We start from the raw sequence: 27748 nt of genomic DNA on the forward strand, positions 1-27748 counted from the left end.
TTTACAAAATTTTAAATGAACTTTTTCCAGGATGTCAATATTTTCATATCCCCATATTTCACAGCCATATAAAAGAATTGGTTTTACAAGTTTGTCAAAAAGATCAAGTTGACAGCTAATAGAAAGATTATGTTTTCTTCCTTTTCGTAAGGCATCTTACATTGCGTTAGTAGCCTTTTCTGCCAAATGAAGTTTGCCCGTTTTAAAACTCCCAGTTCTTGAAAAATATACCCCTAAATAATTAAAGTCTTTAACAATATCGATATTTGAGTTATTGTATTTAAACATTAAATTCTTTTGTAATCTTCCCTTTGTAAAAACTACTATCTTTGTTTTTTCAACGTTCACCTTGAGTCCCCATATGTTACAATACGTATTAAATTTATCTAAAGAGGCCTGGAGATCAGTCGCCGTTTCGGCAAGTATGATCGTGTCATCCGCATAAAGTATAGCAAATACATTTAAATAAATATCTAACTGTGTTTCAATGTCCTTGCTTACTGTTTGTATACCAATCACATTTTCTTGGCATAGAAAATCTTCTAAGTCATTTAAAAAAAGTGAAAATAAAAAGGGTGATAGAATTTCACCCTGTCGAACACCATTTTCGCATGGGAAAAAATCAGATTTTTTACCATTATATGATAAACATGATTTGATATTTTGATACATATTAAAGATAATGTTGTACATTTTGCCACTTATATTACTTAAAAGCATTTTATACCACAGAGCATCCCGTCGAACAGTGTCAAATGCCTTCTCAAAATCAACAAATGCACAAAAGAGCTTCTTTTTCTTATTTCTTAGAATTTCACTAAGCAACTTTATACACTAGTACAAAGTGAAACAGCTGTGAGTTTAAAAAATAATTGACGAATCTCTTCGGACCACATCATCGTAATGTTTTTACTTATGAAAGATGGTTCTCATTTTGATAAGTTACACTGTTGAAAAAGTATTTCACAGAAGGTGTGAGTAGCATCAACTTATTTTTGCTTATATCTCGCTATACCTTTTCTTAAACTAATCGAAAAAGTTTTAAATAATGTTTTTGGTTGTTAAAATTGTTCATTAAGGCATCTTTTGTGACTGAATGATTATGTAAATTTGAATTGAAGATATAGACCATGATTAGTTGCTGCAGTCGTAGAAAAATGAATTTATAAATCAAATAGTACATTTAATGAAGTCACATAAAACAGCACTGAGAAAAACCTCAGCGAAATATAGATTAAGATACAAATGGAACCACATTTTGTAGATTTTACTGTCATTGCTATAATATGTGATCTGGTCCAAGGTCACTGATAACATTTTAATTGGGTACATTGGGTAAATCCATATACATGTGTATGTTCCTACACTGCTATTACTACTATTATTATATTAATGAAAATGTTATTGCTATACTTACTCTATATATTTTATACTGTTGTAACATAGTATGCTTATAATGCTTATTTATTTCACTTGCTTGATTTTTATGTTGATACTTGTAAATTCATAAAAAAAATAAAAAATGTCTGTAGTGTAAGAAGCCCAAATGTCCTTTCGCTTTGTAGGTAGAAAAGCGCAAACGCCCTGTGCCCATGTGCGAAGTATGAGGTTATGGGAAAGACATTATTGGAAATTCGTAATTCTTGAAAAAAACCTTTCCATATGAAATTAGGTACTCCGAATGTAATTGTTTACGTTTCACCCATGCATAAAACTTTTCGATAAGAACTTTAATATCTTAATGTTGAAAGCTGGTTTCAAAAAATGATAAGATTACAATACTGATTACTAACATATACATGAAATAAAATTGAGTGATTGTAAATGAAATGTAAAATGAATGCAGTTTCTCTAGTATTTAATGTTACACTATGGTGGTCACGTGATGGTGATAACCCAAAACGGTTACATGCAGCTGTAAAAAAATGACTCTCGGATCAATTAAAAGTATCTAAGGAAAATCCGAAATTCAAAACACGCCAAAATGTGTGAATTTCTAAGTGTTCAAGAAAGATTGACACTTTTAAAAGATCTTTGACAAATACTTCCAAATAAAGGTGTTATAATTTTTTATATATTATTTATAAATTAATATCTTAATCACAATTGACTAGACTAAGTAAAAAAAAGTCGACGGACAACTGTAGAAAATGTGCACCTTGAGACGGAAACCCAAAGTTGCTAACCTTTTTTTTTTATTCCTGATCTGCTTCCTGCATGTTTTATATCTGTAGCTACTCCTAAACAAGTGACATCAATATCAGGAATGTGGAGATTGTTGTATGATCTACCTCCAGCTTTCATATAGTTAAAAAGATTATATATTATATATATTGCATGTGAGTTTTCAAAAGGATATGCGTTTTATTATTCCATTTAATTTATGAAATCGTATGCTTTACATTTCGTGTGGAACCCATAATTCAATGGTTATTGTCAAGAGGTTTCTTGTTTTGTCTTTTTAAATTGTCCATAAATTATAACAGCAGCCTTATTTTAGAAAAGTGATGTTTGTTGATTCATTTTGATGTAAAAGAAACATCAGGACCTTGAGTTTTTCATTCCAATTTCTGTTGTTAACTCAAGACGTTACGCACAGTGTTCGGTTCAGTAATGGTAACGTTTGTCGACGTGATTTTCATTTATTTCAACCGACTTTTGTACAAAACGTTCAAGCATTGCACTATTTTTAATACATATTGCTTTTTGATGTTTGACTACTTATTTCCAAAAATTATAGACTGTGAACATAACTGATGATACATTTTTTATGAATGATCTTTACATACTCGATTTTATTTATTTCCTCCTAATCTTAACTTATTGAAATAATTTTAGGGTCTCTCCATCCGTACTACCAACAGTTACATTCCAAATATGAGTCTTTCGAGAAGATTGTAATGAAAAACAATTCTCGTTCGGATCAATGGCAGCAACAGCTAATATATGTAGCCTCTGTTTGCTTGATCTATAATTTCAATTTCATTCTCAGCTTTTGAAAAGAAAACGGCAGTTTGAAATTGCTCATTTTATTAAGATTAAAAAGTGATCTACAGTCCTTGAATTAGGATCAGTATTTTTCACATGCGTCAGTTTGTCGGATGCGTGGAAATAACTGTTAGTGTATGCAACAAACTTTACTAAATGTAAAGGTCCCAAAGTCGAAAGGTTCGGTATTATAGAAAACTTATCATTTATCAAAAACTTCGACGCCTTTAAGATCAGCACATGGTTTACAAAACTTTGATGGAAGTCAAATTTCTTGTTGATTTATTACATTTTAGAATAATTTTTTGAAAACTCTCTTCAAACAATATATCATTCAACAGAAAGTGTCAAATGCTTAAGACACAAAAATGCTTAACTTTTAATCTATGGAAAATAAAATATATATACGTTACATTGACGTTCCTTGCAAAAAACGTTCAATTTGGACGTGGTAACATTTTGGAGAGACATGGACAACTTGATGGAAATTGATGAAAAATTTAGCGTTTGCTTAACATTGAAGGCTTAAACCAATCTTTAAAAAAATTACATTTCAATAGTAACATTTGTTTTCATAGATATAGGAAGATGTGGTGTGAGTGCCAATGAAACAACTCTCCATCCAAATAACAATTTAAAAAGTAAACCATTATAGGTTAAAGTACGGCCTTCAACACGGAGCCTTGGCTCACACCGAACAACAAGCTATAAAGGGCACCAAAATTACTAGTGTAAAACCATTCAAACGGGAATACCAACGGTCTAATCTATAGTTCATTTGTCTGTCACAAATTTAAAATACCCTAAATTAGCATGGTACTGAAAAATCTTAAACAATGGCTCTATGGTAACATTTAAGGGAGACACGGAAAAAACTGAAAAAAAAATAAAATGAGAGAAGCTATGTTAGAAATAAATATGTGTTCGTAAAATTCAATAAAATTACATTTGCGTGTAGAGGTGTCGAACCTTTTCTATGACTTATGTGAAAATATTGTAATATCGAAGTGCTTGTTTTCATTTTAGTATACTCGAATTTTAAGATTTTACAGCTGTATGGAATTTCGAAAATGACCACTAGAATGCGAACTGACATGATATTTATCGTAACCGTTTCACACCATGCATATGACCGTATTATATCCCACCTGTTTGAATTTCATCGTAATCCATTCAGTAATTTTCGATTTGTTTTTCGTTTATATTTGTATGGTTAGCTATTGTTGTTACGTCTTACACGGCAAAAAATGGCATTATGAACACGGGACTTATTGCTTAATTATGTAATAATTCATAAAATTAAATATTTAGATTTTTTTTTTTTTAATTTAAATTAAACTGATGAACCAAGACAAGTAATTATTCGATAATACGCATAATTGATTTGTTTCTGTCCTACTTATGCATCAAGAAATGGTCAAATGAAACATAGACCGAATACTGTGCGTAACGTCTCAGATATATCACGGTGGGTATGGTTGTCCTGCGAGAGAACGTACTGTGCTGGTGATTTGGTCCTGACGGGTGCTGGTGGGTCCTGATTCTGTGCTGGTGGGTTTGTTTACATTGTATCAGAACGGCAATAAAACGACTGTTTTGTTGCTTAATTTTTCTCTGAAGTGTCATAAGTACCATGCAAAGTATATTTCAACAATATTATATTGTAAAAGTCGTGCAAGTTCGTTAAACGGAATTGTCCTGACGCTGTGCTGGTGATAAGAAAAACGATCCTGGTTCTGTGCTCCTATGTCCTGGTTCTGTGCTTTTATATTTTAGTTAAAAGTGGCATATATTCAAGATCATTGATGCTGTACTGTTATTGACTTATTAGCTGTTGTCTGCTTTCTTGAAATTGACATTGTTGTGAATCTGTTTACTGTTATTATGAGAGAAAAAATACCCCTATTATAAAAAAAAAATTTAAACTAACTGTAATCTTATTTATTGGCCTGTTAATGGAACCCTTCTTGCCCCCTTTTAAGATAAGAAAATATGTTTACGAGTTTCGGGATTACGATCATTTTGCAAGATCACCAACATACGTTGTAATTTATACAATACTTATATAAAGTAGATGATGTGGTATGTTTGTTGTCAATGGACAAATTTCCATAAGAAACCAAAGGAAGTATGTGTTAACAACCGTACGTCATCGTACGACCTTCAACAATAACCCATACATAAAAAAGTAAAAGGTTTTGCATAAAAATGGAGAGAAAACATATAGAACAAAGGACTTTCTGAGCGTTTGAATCATATCTTTAGCAGCTTAAAACACATTTGTTTGTGAATAATTGAGTGCTGACTATAAGAATGACAATAGTATTTCGGGTTTGTTTGTTTGGTGAGTTGTGTTTTTTTTTGGGGGGATGGGGATAAGTTAGAGCGAGGTTACAGTGAAAGCTTTGGAATAGTTTCCCGGAAGATTTAAAAGTTGTATTGTAAAAGAAAAATGTATCTTATAGCTATTAAGAATCACTTGATGTAAGATTTTTCCAACAATTTTTTTTTGTCTAAACGGTTATCAGGTATTTTTTTTTTCGAAAGTTCGATAGAACACAAAAATAAAGAAACACTATTTTATGAAAGGGCAGGCTAGAATATGTCAGAGAATGAAGACGAGATAACCTAGAGAACACTAATAAAATTTCTTAACTTTTTTCATTTCAAAATAATATTTTTGATAAAGAATTACGGGGGAGGAAGTGAACAATGTGTCCTTCTTTTCTATATATAAATATTTTTCATGAATAAAAATAAAATGTGCCTTGATTATAATTGAAACTATGATGAGTAAATAATACCCAACTAAAATACACTTTTATTTTTAATATTGGTAATATCACTAAGCTTTCAAGTTTTGTGTGTCAAACTCACCATCTCTGTAGTAATGACTCCTTACTAAGATATTTCACTTCATTCATTTTTTTCGGCATTTTTTTATATTGTGAATTCATAGAATTATTATATTAAAATGTAGCCTTAATTTATATTTAAAAAAAAACTGAATCTAAAGCCAGATATATCAAACATTGTTGTTTCCATCTATCCGTTTTTAGAACTTTAACAATCAACAACAACACGCCTGGAAAGTAAAATGCGTAATCGGCTGTCTGTAATCGACCATTTTTAGACACTCCAGGCTCCTAAAAAAACAAGCCGGTGTGGGGGTTCAAAAATGCAAATTAAGTATTTAAGTATCAATATTTTATCTTTACGTGTACGGTTTGTGAACCCTCCTGTGGCCTGTCATTTCCGAAATGTGCAAACTGCAATAGTATCAAAACAGCACAGACAATGAATAATAGAGATATAATTTTTTACATATATCAAGTGGAAACTTCTTGCAAAGCATTATTATTTATAGTTCATTATTGTGTTTAGTAGAAAAAGAGAATTTAGTGAAAAAAAAATCACTATTTTTGTAGAAAATTCACAGACCTTTGTAAAGAGCTTTTTGTTATGTTTAGCATGGGATCAACACAATGGTTCATCACCGAGTAAAAAAAATCAAAATTTCTATATACCTTGCACATTTCAGAAAATTCAGATCAGATAACGAAACTGGTTCCAGCAACATTTCTAAGCAATTTAAGATTGTGACACTCACAGTTTCCATTCACCACAAATATTCTCGTTACAACGAATCATTTTAAATACAAAAATACGTATTGCATGCAGCCTTTTGTTTATCTATTAATATATGTATACGGATAAAGTTATGAAAGGCAGCAGGGTCATCAGGGTGAGGAGTCCATGTCATCTGAAATAAATGCTAAGCATAGATCTAGAAAGCGACATATAATCATGACGTTAAAAAAAGTCTCTTCTTTTCGACTTTTTTCGAACAAATTGACACATAAAATGAATTATATAGTATTGTGGAATTTTTAACTTATTTTAGATACTATATATTGTTATCTGATATTGGACGAAAGATGTTGCCCTTTTATGTTATTATGTAATACAAGTTCAAATCATTTGAAAACACATATTAAACAGCCAAATGGATGCACAAGAGCTAAAATAGGAGTCATAGATCCTGTTGGCAACAATTATCTGGCTAATTTTATTGATTTTGTAACATTTGTTTCAAATACGACAAACTTCTTATCCAAAATCACCAGCACCGTATCAGGACCCTCCAGCACAATGACAGGACCCACCAGCACAGTATCAGGACATGAATAAATTGAGAAAATGCTAAATTTTAATAAATTGCAATGTTTTTTCACAAAATTGTTTTGTCGTGTGGATTAGGGTATTGAAAGCGGACTCTATGAGCATTTTTGTTTTATTTTTTCAGTTCGAGATTTTCTGAAAATGAGCATTTTTGTGTTAGGCTTACTGAAACAGTTTAGAGGGTCATTTTTTTAATAGTTTATATATGAACCCATAAGAAACGAAATTGGAAAATCTCAACTGTTTTCTTCCATTTTTTATGAGTGAAAACGTCAAAAATCATCATTTTCGTCTTTGTTTACATTTTTTCATTGATCACCAGCACCCGTCAGGACCAAATCACAAGCACAGTACGTTCTCTCGCAGGACAACCATACCCACCGTGTATATGGTAATTAGGGAATTTTCGAGATTCTGACCTTAATTCCTTATTCAAAAATTTTGGTATACATTCTTCTGTTCATTTTTATGCACGAAGACTTCACAATAAGCACATGATCCATCATGATAGTAGTTGTTTAAGCGAACTATAAAAATAGAAAAAAAAACTCTGATTTCTGGCAAAAATTTATTTGCCAATAACTTCATTTCCTTCGTCATTTGGTATTGTTTCACAGATAAAGTTTCGACGTTCTTCACAGTTGTCATCACTCCATTTGTATCCCCTATGTAGGTCAATAAGAGCACAGTGTTCATAGTAATTAATATTGTCTGGTTCTGTAGGTGCCCAGTTCGAATAAGAAAACTTTTGCTTGCTTGGTAACCACAACCAGTTTCCCTCACTGGCAAGATCGGATGCTCCTATCCAAAATAACCCAGGATAATAGTTTCCTGAAAAAATATAGTTAACAGTTGTTTTTCTCTCGTAAACTAAAAATCGAAAAGTAAGAAGTCAATTAAGGTTGGCATTCTTTATTTCATTCTTATATATATCTTTATTCTCAATAAACCATATACATAGGTATAGAGAAGACATGCAATTATGTACAATATTTACAACAAGACAGAGCAAACAAAATAGTTGCTAATAAAATATCTGAAGTCCATTTTAGCCAGGAGCACATACACCTGTGTTAATAATCTTTATGAATTTACATAATTTAATCAATACTGATTTGTTTTTTGAAGACATAATCTCTTTGTATTTGACAATATTTGCATTTTGTAAATAATAATGTGACAGATAATGTTTCCTGTTTTCTATAAAGTATTTACATTCTAATATATAATGCATTTCATCACCAATATCATTTTTATTACATAGAAGACAAATTCTATTGTTTCTGACTATATTGTTCCATCTACCCTGTTCAATAGGGAGCTTGTGATTTGTGGTCCTAAATCTACACAAATCAATAGACAGTTTGTTCCCAAGAATTTCAAAATAATCTTCTTTTCCAAAAAAATCTTTAAAAAGTTTGTAATTTAGTGCTTTTGGTGAGTTTTCTAGTAAAGAATGCCAGACTTGTACATACTGATCTTTAAGTCTAAGTTTGATGAATGAAACTAACCACTTGCAATTTATAAAAGATTGCGTTTCCCATACATTTGGGATACCACATTCGTTCAGAATAGTCTTTATTCTGCTTAACCATGAAAAATTCACATTGTCATTAATAGACATGTGATAACACAATTTATATAAAATATATGATAGTTTTGTCTCTTTACCAGAGTTTAATCTTCCCCAAAATGAAATCAATCTAGTTTTTATGTCCAAGTCTATAGGATATCTTCCAAGCTCCCCATAAATCATATAAGAGGGTGTAGATGTTTTCAGACTTAATAACAATTTACAAAATTTTAGATGTACCCTTTCAATCATGTCGTTATTGCCAATACCCCATACTTCACAACCGTACAGTAGTATTGGCTTTACCATTTTATCAAATAAATCTAGCTGGCTATATATAGAAAGATTATGTAGACGACCTAGTCTTAACACTTCGTAAAGACCCTTGGTAGCTTTTTCTACATTAAACTGTTTTGTTTTATTAAAATTGCCTGTTCTTGTTAGATCTATTCATAAGTAGTTAAATTCATCAACAATATCAAGTTTGTTGCCATTAAATAAAAATTGAAAATCACATGATGGTCGTCTCCTTGAAAAAACTACGACCTTTGTTTTATCAACATTAACTTTAAGTTTCCATACATCTGTGTAATCTTGGAAACAATCTTAAAAGTTTTTGGAGTTCAGTTTCTGATTCGGCCATCAAAACAGTATCATCAGCGTACAGAATGATAAAAAGTTTAAAAAAAATATCAAGATTTCCCTCAAGCTCTTTTGACACTGATTTAAGGCCCTCAAGGTTACAGTTTTGCAAAAAAGAATCAAGATCATTTAAAAATAAAGAAAAAAGAAAAGGCGATAAATGTTCGCCTTGTCTAACCCCGTTACTACATGGGAAGAAATCAGATAAGGCATTGTTATATGAAATACATGACTTTGTACCTTGATACATATTTACAATTACATTATACATACATCCATTCATATTATTTAAAAGCATTTTGTACCATAGTGCATCTCGCCATATCGTGTCAAAAGCCTTTTCGAAATCGACGAATGCACAAAATAGTTTTTTCTTTTTTAACTTTAAAATTTCAAACAATGTATGAATCACAAATAAATTATCGGTGGTTGAATAACCCTTTCTAAAACCACATTGGTTTTCGTTTAAAATCATGAATTCTTCAGAGAAAAGATTTAGTCTCTCGCATAAAATTGCGGTAAAAAGTTTCCCCATACAACTTAAAATGGTAATTGGTCTAAAATTTTTGGGGTCCAACTTGCTACCTTTATTTTTATAAACAGGCTTAATGTAACCAACTAGCCAACTGTCTGGTATAATACCAGTGCGAAATATAACGTTAAATAATTTTTCGTATAATTCAATGAATAAACTAGCTGTAGACTTGATATATTCGTTTATTATACGATCATCCCCAAATGCTTTATTATTTTTCAGGTTTTTGATGCCCTTAAGAATTTCGTCTTTAGAAATTCCTCTGTTTAAATTTTCATTAAGCCTATCGACATCATTCGGGTTTAGAGTTGGAATATTTGTATTTTCTTCAATTTCTGGGGCGGCGTTCAGATTTTTGAAAAAATCGAATAATTTGTTGATAGGGATGTCAGGTTGGGCTCTCTTTTTTCTACTGTTAAGTAATTTCCAATACTCTTTTGAGTTATTGGATCTCAATGTGTTTATTTTTTTTGCCATTTTCTTTCTATGAGCAATAATTGCTTTATCTAAAGTTTTTTTGTATCGTTTCTCCGAAGATTTCATGATTTGACGATTTTCATCAGTACTACTGTTCTTAAATTTTCTTTTGAGTTTGCGATAATTTTGGCGAGCAAATTTACAATCATAATCAAACCATTCTTTATCCAATTTTACAGGCTTGTTTTTATACTTCTTTAACCCACTAGTTTTGGTTACCCCAAATGTTGCCCTAGCAGAATCCAAAAATAAATCACACATGTTATTAACAATCAGGTTCATCTGGAAGCCTGTTTACAAGTTGATCTTTCTTATAACATATCTCTGACTAGCATATTAATAAACATTGTGTGACATTGTGCTTCTAAACACTACATATACAAGTAGTGCAGAAAGTCATGATCAAACAAATCACGTAACCAAACCTGGACAGCATTTGTTTAACCTACTTGATCTAACCAGTATATAATACAACATGTATATCCCTAGTGCAATAATAAGGTTCAATTGCGAGATCAGTCTCTTTTTTTAGAGTTGGCTCTGGAAAAAGTATTTTTTAAACGGCAGATGTTTCATGGAGAAAAAAACATCAGATTTTTTTTTTAATAAGACTTGACAAAGTTGAATAGCTTTGTGGTTTTTGTGTATATGTCATCTTTGCTACATGTTTATTTTAAATGACGAAAATAAAAAAAAATAACGTAAAATGTTCTACTGTTTTTTGAAGGAGAATACATTGGGAAATCATTGAATCAAATGGTTATCACTGTTCACAACCTGTCAGAATCAAAATCGAAAGAAAAATGACTTTAATAATTTCTATAAGTCTTAAAAAAGATTGTTAGAGAATGCTACTGTATATATAAAGCAACATCAATATTAGTTGATGGATAATTTTAGAAGCTGGAATATGTTTATTTATGAGATTTTGTTTTAATATTTCATAAAGGGTTTGTCGCACTAATATTAAGATATCAGTTCCAAATAAATGACTACCTCTCTTCACTTTCCATTTTCCTGTAGCTCCAAAACCAGTGGAAAAGGCGACATAGTTGACATCATGTGGAGCTGTGTCGTTCCAAGTGAGGAACGCCTGCTTGCCGACGTCATTTCCTTTCCCAACTTTAATGACATTATTGGTCCAGCTGACCCAAAATGATGAATAGTTCTGACAGTCTATAGGATGCTGTTGTTGCACATTTGTGTCCATGTGTGCACATTGCTTACAGTCTGTGAAATAAAGCAATGCGTGATACTTACACAGTATGTTTTTATCGATCATAGACGTAACAACAACAACGACGACAGAAACAACAACATATGCTCTAACTGTGACAACAACGACAACAACTATAACAACAACATCATTAAAACAACAAAAACAACAACTGCTCTCACTGTGATAAATGATTATAAACCTATGCATTTTCTATCAGAGCATTTACACTGCAGTAAGATATTTTATTTTGTGATCGGGCTGCCGTCTCATTAATGCAAATTCGAAAACTCTACTACTAGACTACGGATATTATATATCGGAAGTCCCTATAAATAAACACCAACGATGGTCTTTTGAATTGTAAATCAGTAAATTCATTCAAACTAATTTTCAGGGGAAAAAGAAACTTTAATCCACGAATTATTTCTTCACAAACAACCAACCCACCCAACCAACACAGTTTTAATGGATGCAAAATTCTACTTTTTATCAAATCCCTGCACATCATGAATCTCGACTCCACATACCTCTAGTTACAGATTGATGGTCTCACTAACCACCAATGACGATCTCATATGTGACTCCACATACCTCTAATTACAGATTGATGGTCTCCCCAACCACCAATGACGATCTCATATGTGACTCCACATACCTCTAATTACAGATTGATGGTCTCCCCAACCACCAATGACGATTTCATACGTGTCACGTGTATCCACTCCTTTGTCTTTAGATAGTGCGATATGGGCATCATTACAAGCCATAACTTCGAAGGTTATCGAAGTTTGACCTCTGACATCAATTCCGTTATCCATAATATAGTGGTAGTGATAATTGTTCTCAGTAGATATAACATAGTTACTTTCTGAAAATAAAGACCAGACAAAATGATAAAACTCGGTTGATGACGGATAAACATTGAAGGTCATTGAATATAGACTAACATAATACATTATAACCAAGCACTAAAAGGGATGTCGTTTTATGTCATGTCATTTAATTGTGAATCATTATCATAGTACTAACAAATTAAACATCATGTCATGGCATAGAAAGGCATAGCATATGTAGGTAGGAATTGCAAACTATAACACTGCACATAATTGCATAGGCATGTCATGTAATGTCATATCATATCATAACTATCTATATTGGTAACCTCATTCAAATTTTACCTTTGATCGTTTTGTATTTTTTGCCTGTTGTATTTGTAATATTTCTGTTAAAATTATCTTTTATTTTTACTTTCAAAATTCTTGCTCAAAAGAGTAACTGTTGACAGTTATCTTAGAAACACAGTTTGTGCTTCACATCATATTTTTTGTAACCACTCCTGGGTTAGTATCGCTGTTGGTTCACTGTCTGTGGGTTTGGTTGTTCTGCTTTATATTTAGCTGGCCATTGAGCGCACCTGCTGAAAGTTATTCCAAAAACTGTGCGTATAGAAATCATATGCATATTATATATTTTTCCGACGTAGTCGGTATAGTTTCGGTTTGTCCCCTTTGAACTTAAGACGCTTAACTATGGCAACAGAATACCCTTATCGAAAATCCGTTCTGTGATTGGACAAAATGCTGTCATGGTTGGTGATATGGTTGTGTTTGAAAAAACGTCTCGTTAATTATATCACGATGGAAAGCAAGAGAAAAACTATAAATATTTGAACTTCATCTTACAAAGATTTGTATTTTTATCAAAATAATTGTTTCTCCAATAGCTCTTTGCATCCATGACAGCTGTTTATTCGGGACAATTATATAATTTTTAATGTAAACTTTGTTGTACGAACGTACATGACTTTTAGAACGCACCTACGCATGTGAGATTTCCGCGGGGTTTTGGTGAATGTAAACAGAAAGATACGAGGACCGAGAATACTGAACACATACAGAGAAAACGTTATTTAAATGGTAAATCACTTATTTAAATATAATCGGAATATTCACAAAACAATTTGTAACTACGTCGGATATCTTTTTTAAAGATAGTTCGTGTTACCTTTATAACGACTAGATATCTGAGCTTCAAGGAAAGCTTGTATGTTGGCGTCAGTTATTTGAGGCAAAGTTCCGCCAACTATACTACAATATTCCTAGAATGTAAATAATAAAACTAAAAAAAAAAAAAGGAAAGAAAAGAAAAAAATGAAGAAAACATAGTGAATGTATAATGAAAACTAAAAATATTTCCATCCTCTTTTATTATAATTCGGTGTAAGATATATACTAATGATTTTAATTTTACCCTCCAATGACATTAGTCAAATTAACTTTTCTTATCTTATGTATTTTAACGTTTTGAAATCATTTTCTAATCTATATTTGTATAATCGAAATCTCTCTACACCATACGTTACTATGTTTGATAAATAAGCACTGGATATAGTTACTGATTTTGCGTACCTAAATTGAAAATACCTGCATGGTATTTATTTACACAGCATTGATCAGGTTAGACAAATTGTTTGATTTTGACACTATACTTTGTATATATTATATTCTTACCATTTATGTTAGTCTTGTGTATAAATTTTTCTAAACTATTGTCTAGTGTACGTATACCTTAAACCTTCGATTAATCAATATACGAATAAGATGTGTTATATGCCAATGAGACAACTCTTCAACAGTCCCACACTAACATGGACGTTAACAATTAAAGGTCATCCTACAGCTAAGTTACTCTGTTCCTGAGTTAGAAATCAATAGTATACGAAAAAAAAACAGAGTATGTTAGCGCTAACATCGATAGGTGTTGTATGAGTGTCAATGAGACAATCAACCCTCCATCCAAGTCGCAACTTTTAAGTAAACCATTATAGGTCAAAGTACTGTCTGCAACACGGAGCCTTGGTTCACACAGAACAACAAGCTATAAAGGGCCCCACAATTTACATCTACGTGTATATCTTCATACATATGACTCACATGCTAGTATGAACACAAGCATACATGTTAAGTTGTGTCCATGTGAACGCAGCTTTAATACATTTGTACCACCTACTAAATGTTTGATTCTTCCACTTAAATTATATTATGATCAAAATTATCCAGATTTCTGGGTAAAATAAATAAGAACAATTGCAAATAAAGTTGCCTCACCAAAGCTGACGCCCATGTTGTTTGCGACGCAACAAAACCATAACATTTCTGGTTACCATTGTACTTAACAAAACCGGAAGGACATCCTGTTCCTGCAAAATAAAAAAAACAGGATTTTATTAAAAGTACGTCAAGTATAGGTATTAGTAGATACTTATCATGCGGTAATAAAACCCAGGCCAAAGAGGTGTCTCTATTTGGTGCATTAAGTATCAATACAATGACACAAACAGCATAGCTTCAGTGACATCATTCAATAACGTCATTGTACCAATAACAGGAGTATAATATCAACACCTAACAGTATACCGGGTACCAGATAGCGTGTCGTCAATAAGTTACATACCGAATCTTTCGACGGACCTGTCAATATGTAAAATTAAAACGACAAAAAAGAGTAAATCTAGTCGACACGGAAGAGTAAGTAGTCATACAGTCAATAAGATACAATATCACTGTTGTATTAAATTTGATATTAATTTTGTATTTGACAATTTTTCTACTCCAGATAGCGCTAACACTGTTAACGTCTTTTCATTCGCCCTTTGATCAGCTGGTTCAAAAATTAACAGAATAAATACAATATAATTTTCAAACATAATGTAAAGTAGATTAAAAATAGGTTAAACAAAGTACATAATATGATTGATTTTGATTAAGTTGATTCCAATGCAGCGAAAGTTTCAATACTTATCAACAAGTAAGGCATTTATCTTTTGCCATAATACAGTATTAGAATGAAAAGGTGCTAATTTTCTTTTTTAATATTTGAACTGTATGTGTCGATTCAAATAAATTACAAATGGAAGGATTCAAGCACATTGTGTTAAGTTTTAATACTTTTTATAATAAATGATTTAGCATCAAAGGTTGACCTAAGCAAGCATAATTCAAAACATACCTAACTGTTGGGTTGACGTCTGGACTGTAATGAAAGTTAAAATAAACCAAGTCTTCCACATTATCAATCGTATTTGTCTTATCTTATTTGAATTCTAACATATAAACGAAACGTGATGTCTCAAGAGATTACAATGTGCATCGTTCAGAAAATAGAGGCATTAAATCTAAATGGGTTGAAAATCAAACAATCGTTCATACAAACCAGAGATCAGTTAGCCGATAGAGAGACTGTCTTCCATACGTAAGGGAGACCAAATACTGTGGATTCATTTATTTCGTGGATACCAATTTTCGTGGATTATAGAACACTTACATGTTTGTGGATATTTAATTTCAAGGTTTTGGCGAGGTCTGCATACAAGCCTTTAAAAATATTTTTTTGGTTTAACATTTAATCTCGTGGTTTACCTTTTCTGACAAAATCAACGAAAATTGGTATCCAACGAAAAATAATGAACCCTCAGTAGTCGAGAGAGGGGGAACACGCTCCATAACAGACGTTATATCATACATTCAACAATGAGAACATTTTAACTTACAAACATCTACCCCAAATGTAAAATAAGATAGTAATCAGGGAGAACAATGTTAGTGTAGTTGTGAAATTGAATAGTCGACAGGAAGAAAATACTTCCAAACACACGTGAGATCAAGTAGAGAGGGAGAAATGTCCATAAAAACGTAAGATTATGTAGTGGACAGAGAAAACAATCTTCAACACAGACGTTAGCAGAACAAAGGCCTTTCAGTTACAACACTACACTCGGTACTACAAAATATGTATAAAAGCCTATCAAGAACTCTGATTTGTTGATTTCTATGTCGGATCACAACGTCTGTATTATGCAGGAAGAACAATTGTCCATACAGACGTGAAATTGGGTAGTCGACAAGAAGATCAATCATATATGAAGACGTAAGATCCTGTAGTCAACTGGGAAAAAATATCATACATGCAGATGTAAGATCAGAAGTCGACATGTATAAAGATCTTTACGCGAGATAAGGTAGTCGACCAGGCGTTTTAGTCATAAAACGTAATTCGACATTCTTAGTACAACATTTGTTCAAAACCATATTGACAAAACAGGAGCGCTGATTGGTTGATTTCTGAGATCTTATAGTCGTTAGATAGAACAATCTTCCATGAAGTAATGAAATCGGATTGTTGATAGTGAGAACAATTCCCCATATAAACGTGAGATCAAATACTAGTAGTCGTCTGGTAGAAACCACTGCCATATAGGCTCGAAATCAGTAAGTCGAAGAACAATCGTTTAGATAGACGCATGGTAAAGCAATTATCGCGTTAACTACTTCAGAGTTTCCAACAAATTATCATTGCAAGCAGACGTTCTTATATCTAAACCTAACTCTGTGCCCGATACCACGACTAAACTATATTGTACCGAGGCCAGTATGAATCTGAAGCTGCGTTCAATACAAGCAGGTCATAGAAGTGCAGTTTCAAAACTGATTAGTAAATTGGAAGAATTTCAACCAGAGGAAAATGGAACAGTAGGCACGGAGGATTTGTGAAAAATACTGGATGATCTTAAACTGAAGCAGGAACTGTTATAATTTTCTGATAGAGGGCTGTTGCTTACAAGGAAGCTATTAAATCAAGAGTTTCAAATAGTGAAGTTAAAATCATCTCTTCGTAAATTTTACGGACGCCATCACGAGTTGGTTGACTGTTATGGAATAACCGTTTCCCAAATGATTTCGGATATGTTCCATTGCGTCATAACTACAATCCCTTTCCCTTTCATGAATGTGACCTACCGAATAAGACTATTTACCGGATTTGTTATCTCATAAACAACACGACGGGTGCCACATGTGGAGCAGGATCTGCTTACCCTTCCGGATCACCTGAGGTCACCCCTAGTTTTTGGTGGGGTTCGTGTTGTTTATTCTTTAGATTTCTATGTTGTGGCATGTGTGCTATTGTTTGTCTGTTTGTCCTTTTCATTTTAAGCCAAGGCGTTGTCAGTTTATTTTCAATTTATGAGTTTGACTGTACTTCTGGTATCTTTCGTCCCTCTTACATGCTAATAAGTTGAGGACATAGTACAGGGACTGAATGATGAGATATCGAAACGGAGATCGTTGAGGCAGATGAGTTTGCTTTTTAGAAAGTAAAATTCGTGAAGTCAACAAACTTATCTTGTAATTAACTACACATTCGTTAAATACACATTCAGAACGTTTTACGCCACCCTGAGGAGTTACACATCCCGTTCATACAGTACACTCTTCTAATACAGAACATCAGAACAACCAAAACTACCATTTGTCATTTTCGCCCAGTTTATAGCTCAATAAGTGGATAGGACAACCTACCTAAGTTGAATCTCCCTATCTCTGATTCAAATATATTTCAACGACAGTCATTTTGGGACTCATTTGAGACCAATGTACATGCAACCCTACCTTAAGTTATGTAAAAAATTCAACCACAATTTCCTTTTACAAGAAAGATATGACCAGGAATATAAATTACACAGCTGTACATGCACTTTCTTACATTTTTATGACAACATTGAAACATAAAAGGATTAGAAACACTAGGAAAACCAGATCATTCATACGGAGCGTTTTTAGTACCTATTGTACTGAACAAACTACCAAAAGACATTCGTACAAACCTTGCCATAGAAATTAGATTGATACTAACATATGTTTGGCTTACTTATGGAAAGGTAAACTTAATGAATTAAATAGCCGCGGAACGAAAGCTTTGAACTCTATAAACTGCTTGAAAATAGCACAGCTACTGGAGTAGTTTTGACAAACATGAAACTAAAAGACGCCAATAAAGTGACTCTCTGACTTTTAGTTATGTGCTCCGAGAAGTATCCAGAAATCACATCTGTCCTGCCTGCAAACCAATTTCATATCTCCAAAATTCAATGCAACGTACATTAAAAGCTCAATTTTATTCTATTTAGTGGTCGCATAATTTAGCTGGGTTAGAAGACTCTTGCTACTCTTGTACAGTAAAAAGTATTGTAAAGGCAGCTAAAATAAACATTAAAGAAATTCAGATTTTTTTTATTTGAAATTTGGCGATAATAATAATTCGTAAAAAACCAATTGTTGTTAGCTATATGTTTTATGGCTTATTCAGGAGTTGAAGATACAGCGAATTATACAAGATCATATCATGACATATTACATTCGGAAACAGTCATATTGATAGTTTTATTGAGAGTTTTAAAACCGATTGGAACCAAAAAGAGAACACTTGCAATTATTGGACTGCTAATCTCGATTAAGGACACTGTCCCGAGAAAATATCTAGTAGCACAACAAGGCGTATCTTCTGATGATTTTGTGTTCAGAGCTTTGCCTTATTTTACTAGTGCTATAGAGAGATTATCATCATAGTAAAACATGTATTGTTTTTCTTTAGGTTAAGATTCTGTATTTTGGGACACATAGTTTTAGAGCATGCCGGTGTTCAGCCGCTATAACCACTAATAGTATCTTAGATAAATTATTAAATCTTCATGGAAGATAAAAGACTGATATCGCGTAGTATATTAACATTAGTGACGATTTGGAAAAAAAAAACGTTTACTAGTTTCGAATTCCTCAGGTTTATAATATCTCTTCCTGCAATTTCTTTTTTCATGTTCTTTGCTCACTCAAAGATGGGTCATTCGCTGGTTTATATAGTTTCTGTCCGATACATAAAAATTAATCAAAATGTTCGTTTGACGAAGGAATTAGAAAATGATTTGTGAGTACTTTGTGTGACTCACTGTTATTGTATTATAGTTTGGGAATAGGGGTGATGATTTTGAGAGACTCACTTTCATCAATTTCCATTTTCAATGGGTAAAGTATTATGTTAGTCCAAATAATTATGACGACGTCACATTATTGTGTAAATAATTATAAATCTTTTGATATCGTTCTTATAATTGTAAGAATATCATGATTGCCTTTGATAATTTATGAGTCACAACTTTTTGTGGCGTTGATTCATTAATGTGACGTGTTATATGTTGTGGTGTCGGTATTTTTTGGGAGATGTCTGTTGTTATTCTGCGGTTTAAATGTTGTAATGTACTATTGAATTATTAATTTTTGTATTCCTCTGTGCAGAGTGTTTCTGTGCTTGTTGGTAATGTATTCCTGTCACATAGTATTGCCATTTTAGCGGGATGTCCAACCAACTATCTATTCTTCAATTGTCATGTATCAAGTCAGGAATATGGCAGTTGATATCAAATAGTCCTTTTCTATGTATGTTGGGGTTTGTTTTAGATGCAGTTCAGTTTTTCTGTGGTTCCGTTGCTTTCCGTTTATAGTTGATGTGTTTCCCCCGGTTTTAGTTTGTAACCAAATTCTATTCTCTTAATTGATTAATGACGTTTAACAGCGGTTACCTACTGTTGCCTTTATTTATTCTATATGGCAAAATTATGTAGGTGAATACATTAGAGTAGGTAGTTTGTGTGACTCACTGTAATGCTATATGGCAGCATACTGTAGTTGAAAAAAATAGGGGTGAGTAATTTATGCGACATACCATGGATGAAGGCTATTTGTTGAAAAAAGGGCTAATAAAACTACAAAAATAATGGATTTGTAACTTAATATTTCATAAAACCTCACAGTTATATACTTACATATTGTAAAAAAAATCTTAGCTTAAAGTTGTCAATTCACCTTTGTTGACATGAAATATCATCTACTCTAGGGATAAGAAAAAATGCACCCAATTAGGAGCAAGAGTTGAATTAGGAAGATTGCCTATAGAATGTTTTATTAAAACACAAACCCTTTTATATTTAGCTAGACTATATAATAATAAAATTAATCCATTGTTAAAGGAAGCTTTTTCTCTAGCACAGTCTCTAGATTTGACAGGAACTTACTCATGGTATACATATGCTAAAAATATTGTTAAAGAGACTAACGTTGACCTTAATATTCTTTCTACGTATAAGGACATAAAAGATGTAAATAAAATAAAAAACGATATAAAGTTAAAAATGAAAAATAGATATGAAGATTTAATTCAAAATAAATTTCAAAACATCGATGATAAAAGTAAATTTTTTCTCTCTAAAAAACTTAAAAAAGATTACAAACTAGAATATTATCTAAATACATCTAATTTTCAGATAAGGAGATTAATCACTAAATTTAGAATAAGTGATCACTCCTTCTTGATTGAAAAGGGGAGATATTTTAAAATCCCAAGAGAGGAACGTCTTTGCCATAAATGTAAAATACAAGAGGATGAGAAACATTTTTTTACTGTATATAATAAAAATCTAAGAAATGACTTTTTTCATCACATATGTGCAAAAAATAATAACTTTAATAATTTAAATGAAGAAGAAAAAAATCATTACTTACTAAATCCATTATCGCCTTTACAAACAAATAAGTTAGGATCCTTCTTGAAAAAGTCATTAGAACTGAGGGCAGGGGACTCTTAACAACTTGTTTGTTGTTATAAATTTTAATGCTGTTGATATTTTGTATGTTTAATATGTATGTAAATATGTTTATTGTGTTTATTGTATTAATATATGTTGGTCACAAACTGTAAAGTTTATATGACAATAAAATATTTGATTTGATTTGATTTGATTGTTTGCAAGTTTACGGTTTATAACATAAAGAAAAATTCTTAATACTTAGGATTTTCTCTACCTGGCTTTTATCTAATAAACGGTTTTCAATGTTCTATAACCTTTTTTTTGTATTTTCAATATAATCCAGATGAGCTATACAGAGCAAACATTTGATAACATATACTGACGAGCCTTTATTTGAAATTATTCTGCACTTAAAAGAAACTTAAAGAAGGAGAGGACAGCCAAGAATGAAACAATAAAATACAGATACTGACTCACTCATGGAAAGATGCTGGTTCAGTTTAATTACAAATTACTTTTCCAATTAGCAAATACAAAAACTGTCGACCATTTCAACTAAGATATCATACAGAACATCCAACTAGTAACAACACTTTACAAGTTTTGTTCATACCAACAAGTACGTTTGCAGCGGTTTTCTTGATTTATCGTGATAAGGAATGTTCAACAAAAACATTCAAAAGCCAGAAACACACACATAGAAACGTTAGGATATATATAAAAAAAAATTATGGATAAACAAATCCTTCCATAGTAATCTTGAGCTTAAGGATTTGGGACTTATATTCTTAGTCATTTTGAACATGTTTATGTACCGGGAATATCAGAAAACAATGTTATCTAATTACAGAAGCACTAAATTCTGAGCCCTAAGGGATTCACGGTCCCTCGACTGTGGTTTGACTCAGTACAAGTAAATGAAAATAACCTTCTTTAAATTTCGGGCATCTGAGCTCCGACTTAAACGTATATTTCCGTACTACAGACACCAACACATAAGATATAACCCTACCACAAGCACTGAAATGTCTATCATTCTACGAAAGAAACCACAAATTCTGGTATCGTAAATCAAATTTGTTCGTTCTTTTTGTGTTAATTTGCGTACTTTGATTGAGTTAAGTCTTCCAATTGATATTTTATATAGTGTTTACTTTGTTGTGATGTTATACTATTGTTTCAGAAAAGGGAGAAGGTTTGGTACCATTAAAACGTTTAATCCCGCTGCAAATGTTTGCAACTAGTAACAACACTTTACATGTTTTGTTCATACCAACAAGTACGTTTGCAGCGGTTTTCTTGATTTATCGTGATAAGGAACGTTCAACAAAAACATTCAAAAGCCAGAAACACACACATAGAAACGTTAGGATATATATAAAAAAAAATTATGGATAAACAAATCCTTCCATAGTAATCTTGAGCTTAAGGATTTGGGACTTATATTCTTAGTCATTTTGAACATGTTTATGTACCGGGAATATCAGAAAACAATGTTATCTGATTACAGAAGCACTAAATTCTGAGCCCTAAGGGATTCACGGTCCCTCGACTGTGGTTTGACTCAGTACAAGTAAATGAAAATAACCTTCTTTAAATTTCGGGCATCTGAGCTCCGACTTAAACGTATATTTCCGTACTACAGACACCAACACATAAGATATAACCCTACCACAAGCACTGAAATGTCTATCATTCTACGAAAGAAACCACAAATTCTGGTATCGTAAATCAAATTTGTTCGTTCTTTTTGTGTTAATTTGCGTACTTTGATTGAGTTAAGTCTTCCAATTGATATTTTATATAGTGTTTACTTTGTTGTGATGTTATACTATTGTTTCAGAAAAGGGAGAAGGTTTGGTACCATTAAAACGTTTAATCCCGCTGCAAATGTTTGCACTTGTCAGGAATCTGATGTACAGTAGTTGCCGTTTGTTTATGTAGTTCAAACGTGTTTCTCGTTTTTATATTGATTAGACCGTTGGTTTTCCCGTTTGAATGGTTTTACATTACTAATTTTGGGGGCCCTTTATAGCTTGCTGTTTTGTGTGAGCCAAGGCTTCGTGTTGAAAGTCGTACCTTGACCTATAATGGTTTACTTTTATAAATTGTTATTAGGATGAAGAGTTGTCTCATTGGCACTCAATTCTCAATAGAGAGTATAGCAGCCTTTTAAGAAGGATGATACTTTAAACTTCATTTGTGATTCTATTCAATAACCATGAAGTCCTTTAATGGTGTTTTACATATTTCATATATAATTCAGGGATATGACAGTTGTTATCCATTTGTTTGATGTGTTCGAGCTATTAATTTAGCCATTTGACTAGGGATTATCGTTATGAATTTTCGTCGGGTTTCGGTATTTTTGATTTTTGTTTTTTTGTTCAATTCTTTTTTTCTGAAGACATACTTTTGTATCAGAAAATACCACAATGCATTCATCATATTCAAACAATGATAACTAAATAGGCAGGTCATTTCTTCAAAAGGTAAACAAAAAAGAAATCATTACACCTTTGTCTTAAGGCGAATTCGTTAGCCCAAGAAATGCACTATGCAATTTTTAATGTTCACATTTTCACACAATCTGTCATACTCAGAAGTGATGCTGATATAAAAAAAACATATATAAAATACGTTATTTATACTTTATACTAACATTATACCATCTACAACCTTGAACGTTTTCTGCAACATAATTATTGTTTTATATAATTATACTATCCATCGAATATACTACTTTAGTTGTAATGTGTAAAACCTACAGCAATTTTGGGTCATCAATTCTTGTCAACTTCGTATGTTTGTTTGGCCATTGTAACCTTTATTTTTATTCGAGAGTCACTGATGAGTTTAACTTTAACGAAACAAGTATAGGGTGCACAATATCACAATGATAGTTTCTTTATGACTTTATTATCATTAAGCACCTTTGAAAATCATAATAATTCAGCTTAAAAACAAAAGGAAATATTTTACACTTATCATGTGTCAGGGCCGGTTAATAGCTGGCTATGCGGTATGCTCAATGTTGAAGGCCTTACAATCAGTGACCTATAGTTCTTACTACTGCATCATTTTGTTTAATGAAAAGTTATATTACAGAGATGTATAAAAAAGAAGCTTTTAGTATATTTAAAAGTTTGCCATTTTTTCCTCCCAATTGCGCATCTTTAAAACGTAGTAGTGTTTCTAATATAAAAAAAACCAACACCTTAGTAAAAAAAAGAGATTACGAGAATATTAATTTATTGGATATTTGTTTCCATACACATGTATATAATATATTTATTTTGGTCACTGTTCGAAAGTTAATAAACTTATAGAGAAATTTGAATAAAAAGAGTCTATATACGATATTAAGTTTAGAAACCAACAACTTTTCGTATTTCCACCATATAAAAAAGTTAATCAGTGTATACAATGCCACTCAAAACGTTTTTTTATACAATATTGTGCGAGACATCAATGTTTGAGTAAGATATCTATTAACAAGAAATGATTATTGATTTGCATCTTAAAGAAAAGTAAGTGTTACTGGAAGTCATTATGCCAATTTTTTAATAAATTTGGTGCTTCAAAAGCGATTGTTTGCTTTTTATTAATGAATTGAACTGAATTAGAAATATATTATTAATGATATATTTCAATAGGGAGTTTAAAATCTATTTAAGGTAAACTTCGCATGCGAGAGTTTGAAACACCTTTTCTTAATATTTTCTCTGTATGTTAGTGAATTTAGTGTTTATCTTTTGAAAATTACACATATAGGAAAAACACTAAAGGGGCAAATTAGTCATACCTCTTTAAAGACAAATGTATTCGTCATTCGAAACACAGGTACAATTATAGATTGATACCAGATAGGGTACCCTTTAACAAATAAATCTCTAAATATTTTACACACATATCTATAAAAATGATGTCTAATCAATGTTTTAAATTTAGATATCCAAACATAGAAGTGAGCTCGTCATCTGTATTGGTTAGTCGTAGTTTCTTTTTCCAAAGTTTTCCTCCTAGATCCGCCTCATTATAGATTCGTTTTCCACTTCCAATATTAAACAAATGTTTAAATATCTTTTCTTTCTCATGAATTACGTCCTTTATCTTCACATCTACATCAAAATCATCTTCAATAAGGCCAAGTTTCTTTGCTTTCTTTATAATCCATAACTTTGAATTACTAGTATTCCTGAGGACATAATACCTTGAGTCTTCATTAATGTCCTCTGGCAAATATTGAACGACAGAAAGTGCTGTCAAATCTGATATATCTGTTTTTCCCTTTAATATGGTAACTAATTCATTCCCGGGAGAACCAATAATAGTTTTCCTTGAATATCGAAGTTGTGATAGACATACATTTTTATTCTTCAGTGTTGTCATTTTGTTAATTTTTTTCTTCCAGTATGTTCCCCCAGGATCTCCACGAACTTCGATAAATTTTCCTCTGCACTCAGTAGTAAACTTTCGTTCTTTGATTTCATCAGTCTTTTCTACTGTAATCTCATCGCACTTTCCGAACTGTACGTTCTGCTTTTTTGAAGACCCAAAGTCGTCTATTATCCAAAGTATACCAACGGGTTCCTTTATGACACACTTGTATAGTTCTTATATCATCAATTTCCAATTCATCTTCTAATATTTCGTCAAGTGTTTCACCAATTTTATCTCCATTAAAAAAAGTTGGCCTGATAGAACTCTGACAATATCGAATTTTAGAAGGCCTCAACCGAGGCCTCATCTCATCCACCATTTTTCAAGTCTTGAATTTTCGATGTCGTCATCCTCTTCTATAGAAATTAAAATGAAAGTAAAAGAATACGGCGAGTGATGTCATATTTCCTTGATAAATTATATCAGTATTTATTTTTATTAACAATAACAAAGTTGAAGAGCAGTGAGGATCCAAACAACTCTTTGGAGAGTTTCAGGTTATCCTGATAGAAGAGGGATTTACAGAATGTACAACCGGAAACTATATTTGACATATACTTTTAGTATCGATATCTGATTCGACAGAGAACGTATTAATTATTGATTATATTATTTATGTTGAAACAAAAAAGCATCGAAAAGGTGTAATTGTTAAATAGTACCTTTGTCACATATAGTACATGTAGTTATATAGACATGTGGTTGAATTGTTTGATTCTTCATTTTGACTTCATGCTGGGTTACAAATTGGATCTCTTTATTTGAGCGCGTCGGGCCTAGTACACGGCGATTTGGTGCCACGATATCTCATTAGAGTTTGAATCCTTGCTCCCGGCCAGGAAAGAACAAATAACTTGCGTCCGCAAATGTACAGATCTAACATTATTGGGTTGATATTTAGACGAAATATTACAGCATGCGTTGTCAGCCTGTTATAATTATCACTGGTGATCAGATAGATACTTAATCTGTCGTAGAGCTGTCACTGCTTCCTTCAGTAATTTGTAAGATCCTTCCCGTTAGATAACTCAGGTGCATTGTTATCATTCCATCTGCATGCCTTATATATCAATTACTGTGTTACGACGCTAGATAAAAACTGACGAGGAAAAGTAATACCCGGCTAAATGAAGCTTTATTTTGGAGCCTAGGTGATCGAGTGGTCTAGCGCCTCGGGCCTACTACAAGGCGATTTGGTGCCATGATATCTCAGTAGCATGAGTTTGAATCCCGGACAGGGAAAAAAAAATATAATTTGCTTCCGCAGCCAAAAAGATCTAACATATAAAGACGATTTAGATATATGTTTTAATCATTTTTCCACAAAATATTGTGTGTTCCATTTTTCTGCTTTCATACATGAAAACGTATACTAGTAATCTCAGAAATATACACAGTTTCTTATGGTTATTATAACTGTAATTTTCGTTTCCAAGAAGGGTTTATGATAAACTTGGAAACATAAATACATGGAGTTGGAGAAAAAATATAGTGAATTAAATGACTTTTAGAGCATTTTGGACTTTTAATTTTAACGTCTACTAGTGAGGACGCAGCATTCAATTTTTATTGATATATGTTAAAATATGAATTAACAAAGACTACATTTCCCATCAAATAGTAATAGTTTGTGGAAATAATGTCGCTAGCGCTTTTTTGCCTTATTAAATCAATAACCGAACTGATGGTATGGACACTTATCTACGACATTTGTATCCAAATTCATGGCATAGACGTTTGTCTAGAACCGCAGGTACACGGGGATTATATTTACCCTTCTCATGACAGAGATTCGTCTTCAAAAACTCGTCTTAGACAAAAACAAAACAACACGCATAACACGACAAATATCAAAACTAATGGCATAAACGCTGGTCTGTGACGATTAACAACCTTTAACAGTAAGGGTCCTTGTTTAGTTTGCGCGTCTTCTAGACGCTTGTTTATGTCTACCTACCGTCCACATTAGAATAGGAAGGTGCTTGTATATCTAACTCATGAAATGGACCCATTTCTATTACGATTAATAACGTTACACGTGGTATTAACGCTGAGCTAGGAGGACGATAATTACAAACTCACTCATGACATGAACGGTATTTTTCCATAATGTTCTTGTATTAATTTGTACTGTACATAGTACTGTCACCTAGTTTTATCGTTTAAGGGTTAAATTTAACATTGCAAATAAAGTGCGAGGTTTGGCTAGCCGCAAAACCAGGTTCAACCCAACATTGTTTCTTAAAATGTTCTATAACAAGACAGGAAACTGGC

At 32.2% G+C, this 27748-nt stretch overlaps 1 protein-coding gene across 1 annotated transcript; it reads right to left on the reverse strand.

Annotated features, from left to right (window-relative positions):
* Positions 1-7724: 7724 nt before the first annotated feature.
* Positions 7725-15736, reverse strand: LOC134712732 (uncharacterized). The gene is made up of 6 exons (XM_063574572.1): positions 15625-15736; positions 14724-14815; positions 13621-13714; positions 12272-12484; positions 11394-11627; positions 7725-8001 (listed from the first exon to the last, which is right to left on the reverse strand). Exons 1-6 carry the CDS (start codon positions 15683-15685, stop codon positions 7739-7741), a joined length of 957 nt encoding a protein of 318 aa, XP_063430642.1. The 5' UTR covers positions 15686-15736; the 3' UTR covers positions 7725-7738.
* Between the last annotated feature and the right edge of the window lie 12012 nt (positions 15737-27748).

Source organism: Mytilus trossulus, chromosome 3, assembly GCF_036588685.1.
Source record: "Mytilus trossulus isolate FHL-02 chromosome 3, PNRI_Mtr1.1.1.hap1, whole genome shotgun sequence".
Lineage (NCBI taxonomy): Eukaryota > Metazoa > Mollusca > Bivalvia > Mytilida > Mytilidae > Mytilus > Mytilus trossulus.

Bases quoted from the DNA above. Each gene is read 5' to 3' on its own strand.
- LOC134712732 (XM_063574572.1), bottom strand. From the start codon at position 15,685: ATGTGGAAGACTTGGTTTATTTTAACTTTCATTACAGTCCAGACGTCA. The intron at 12,485-13,620 runs GTAACACGAACT...CTTTATTTTCAG, and splicing joins GATATCTAGTCGTTATAAAG to AAAGTAACTATGTTATATCT. The intron at 8,002-11,393 runs GTAGTCATTTAT...ATATTTTTTCAG, and splicing joins AAAATGGAAAGTGAAGAGAG to GAAACTATTATCCTGGGTTA.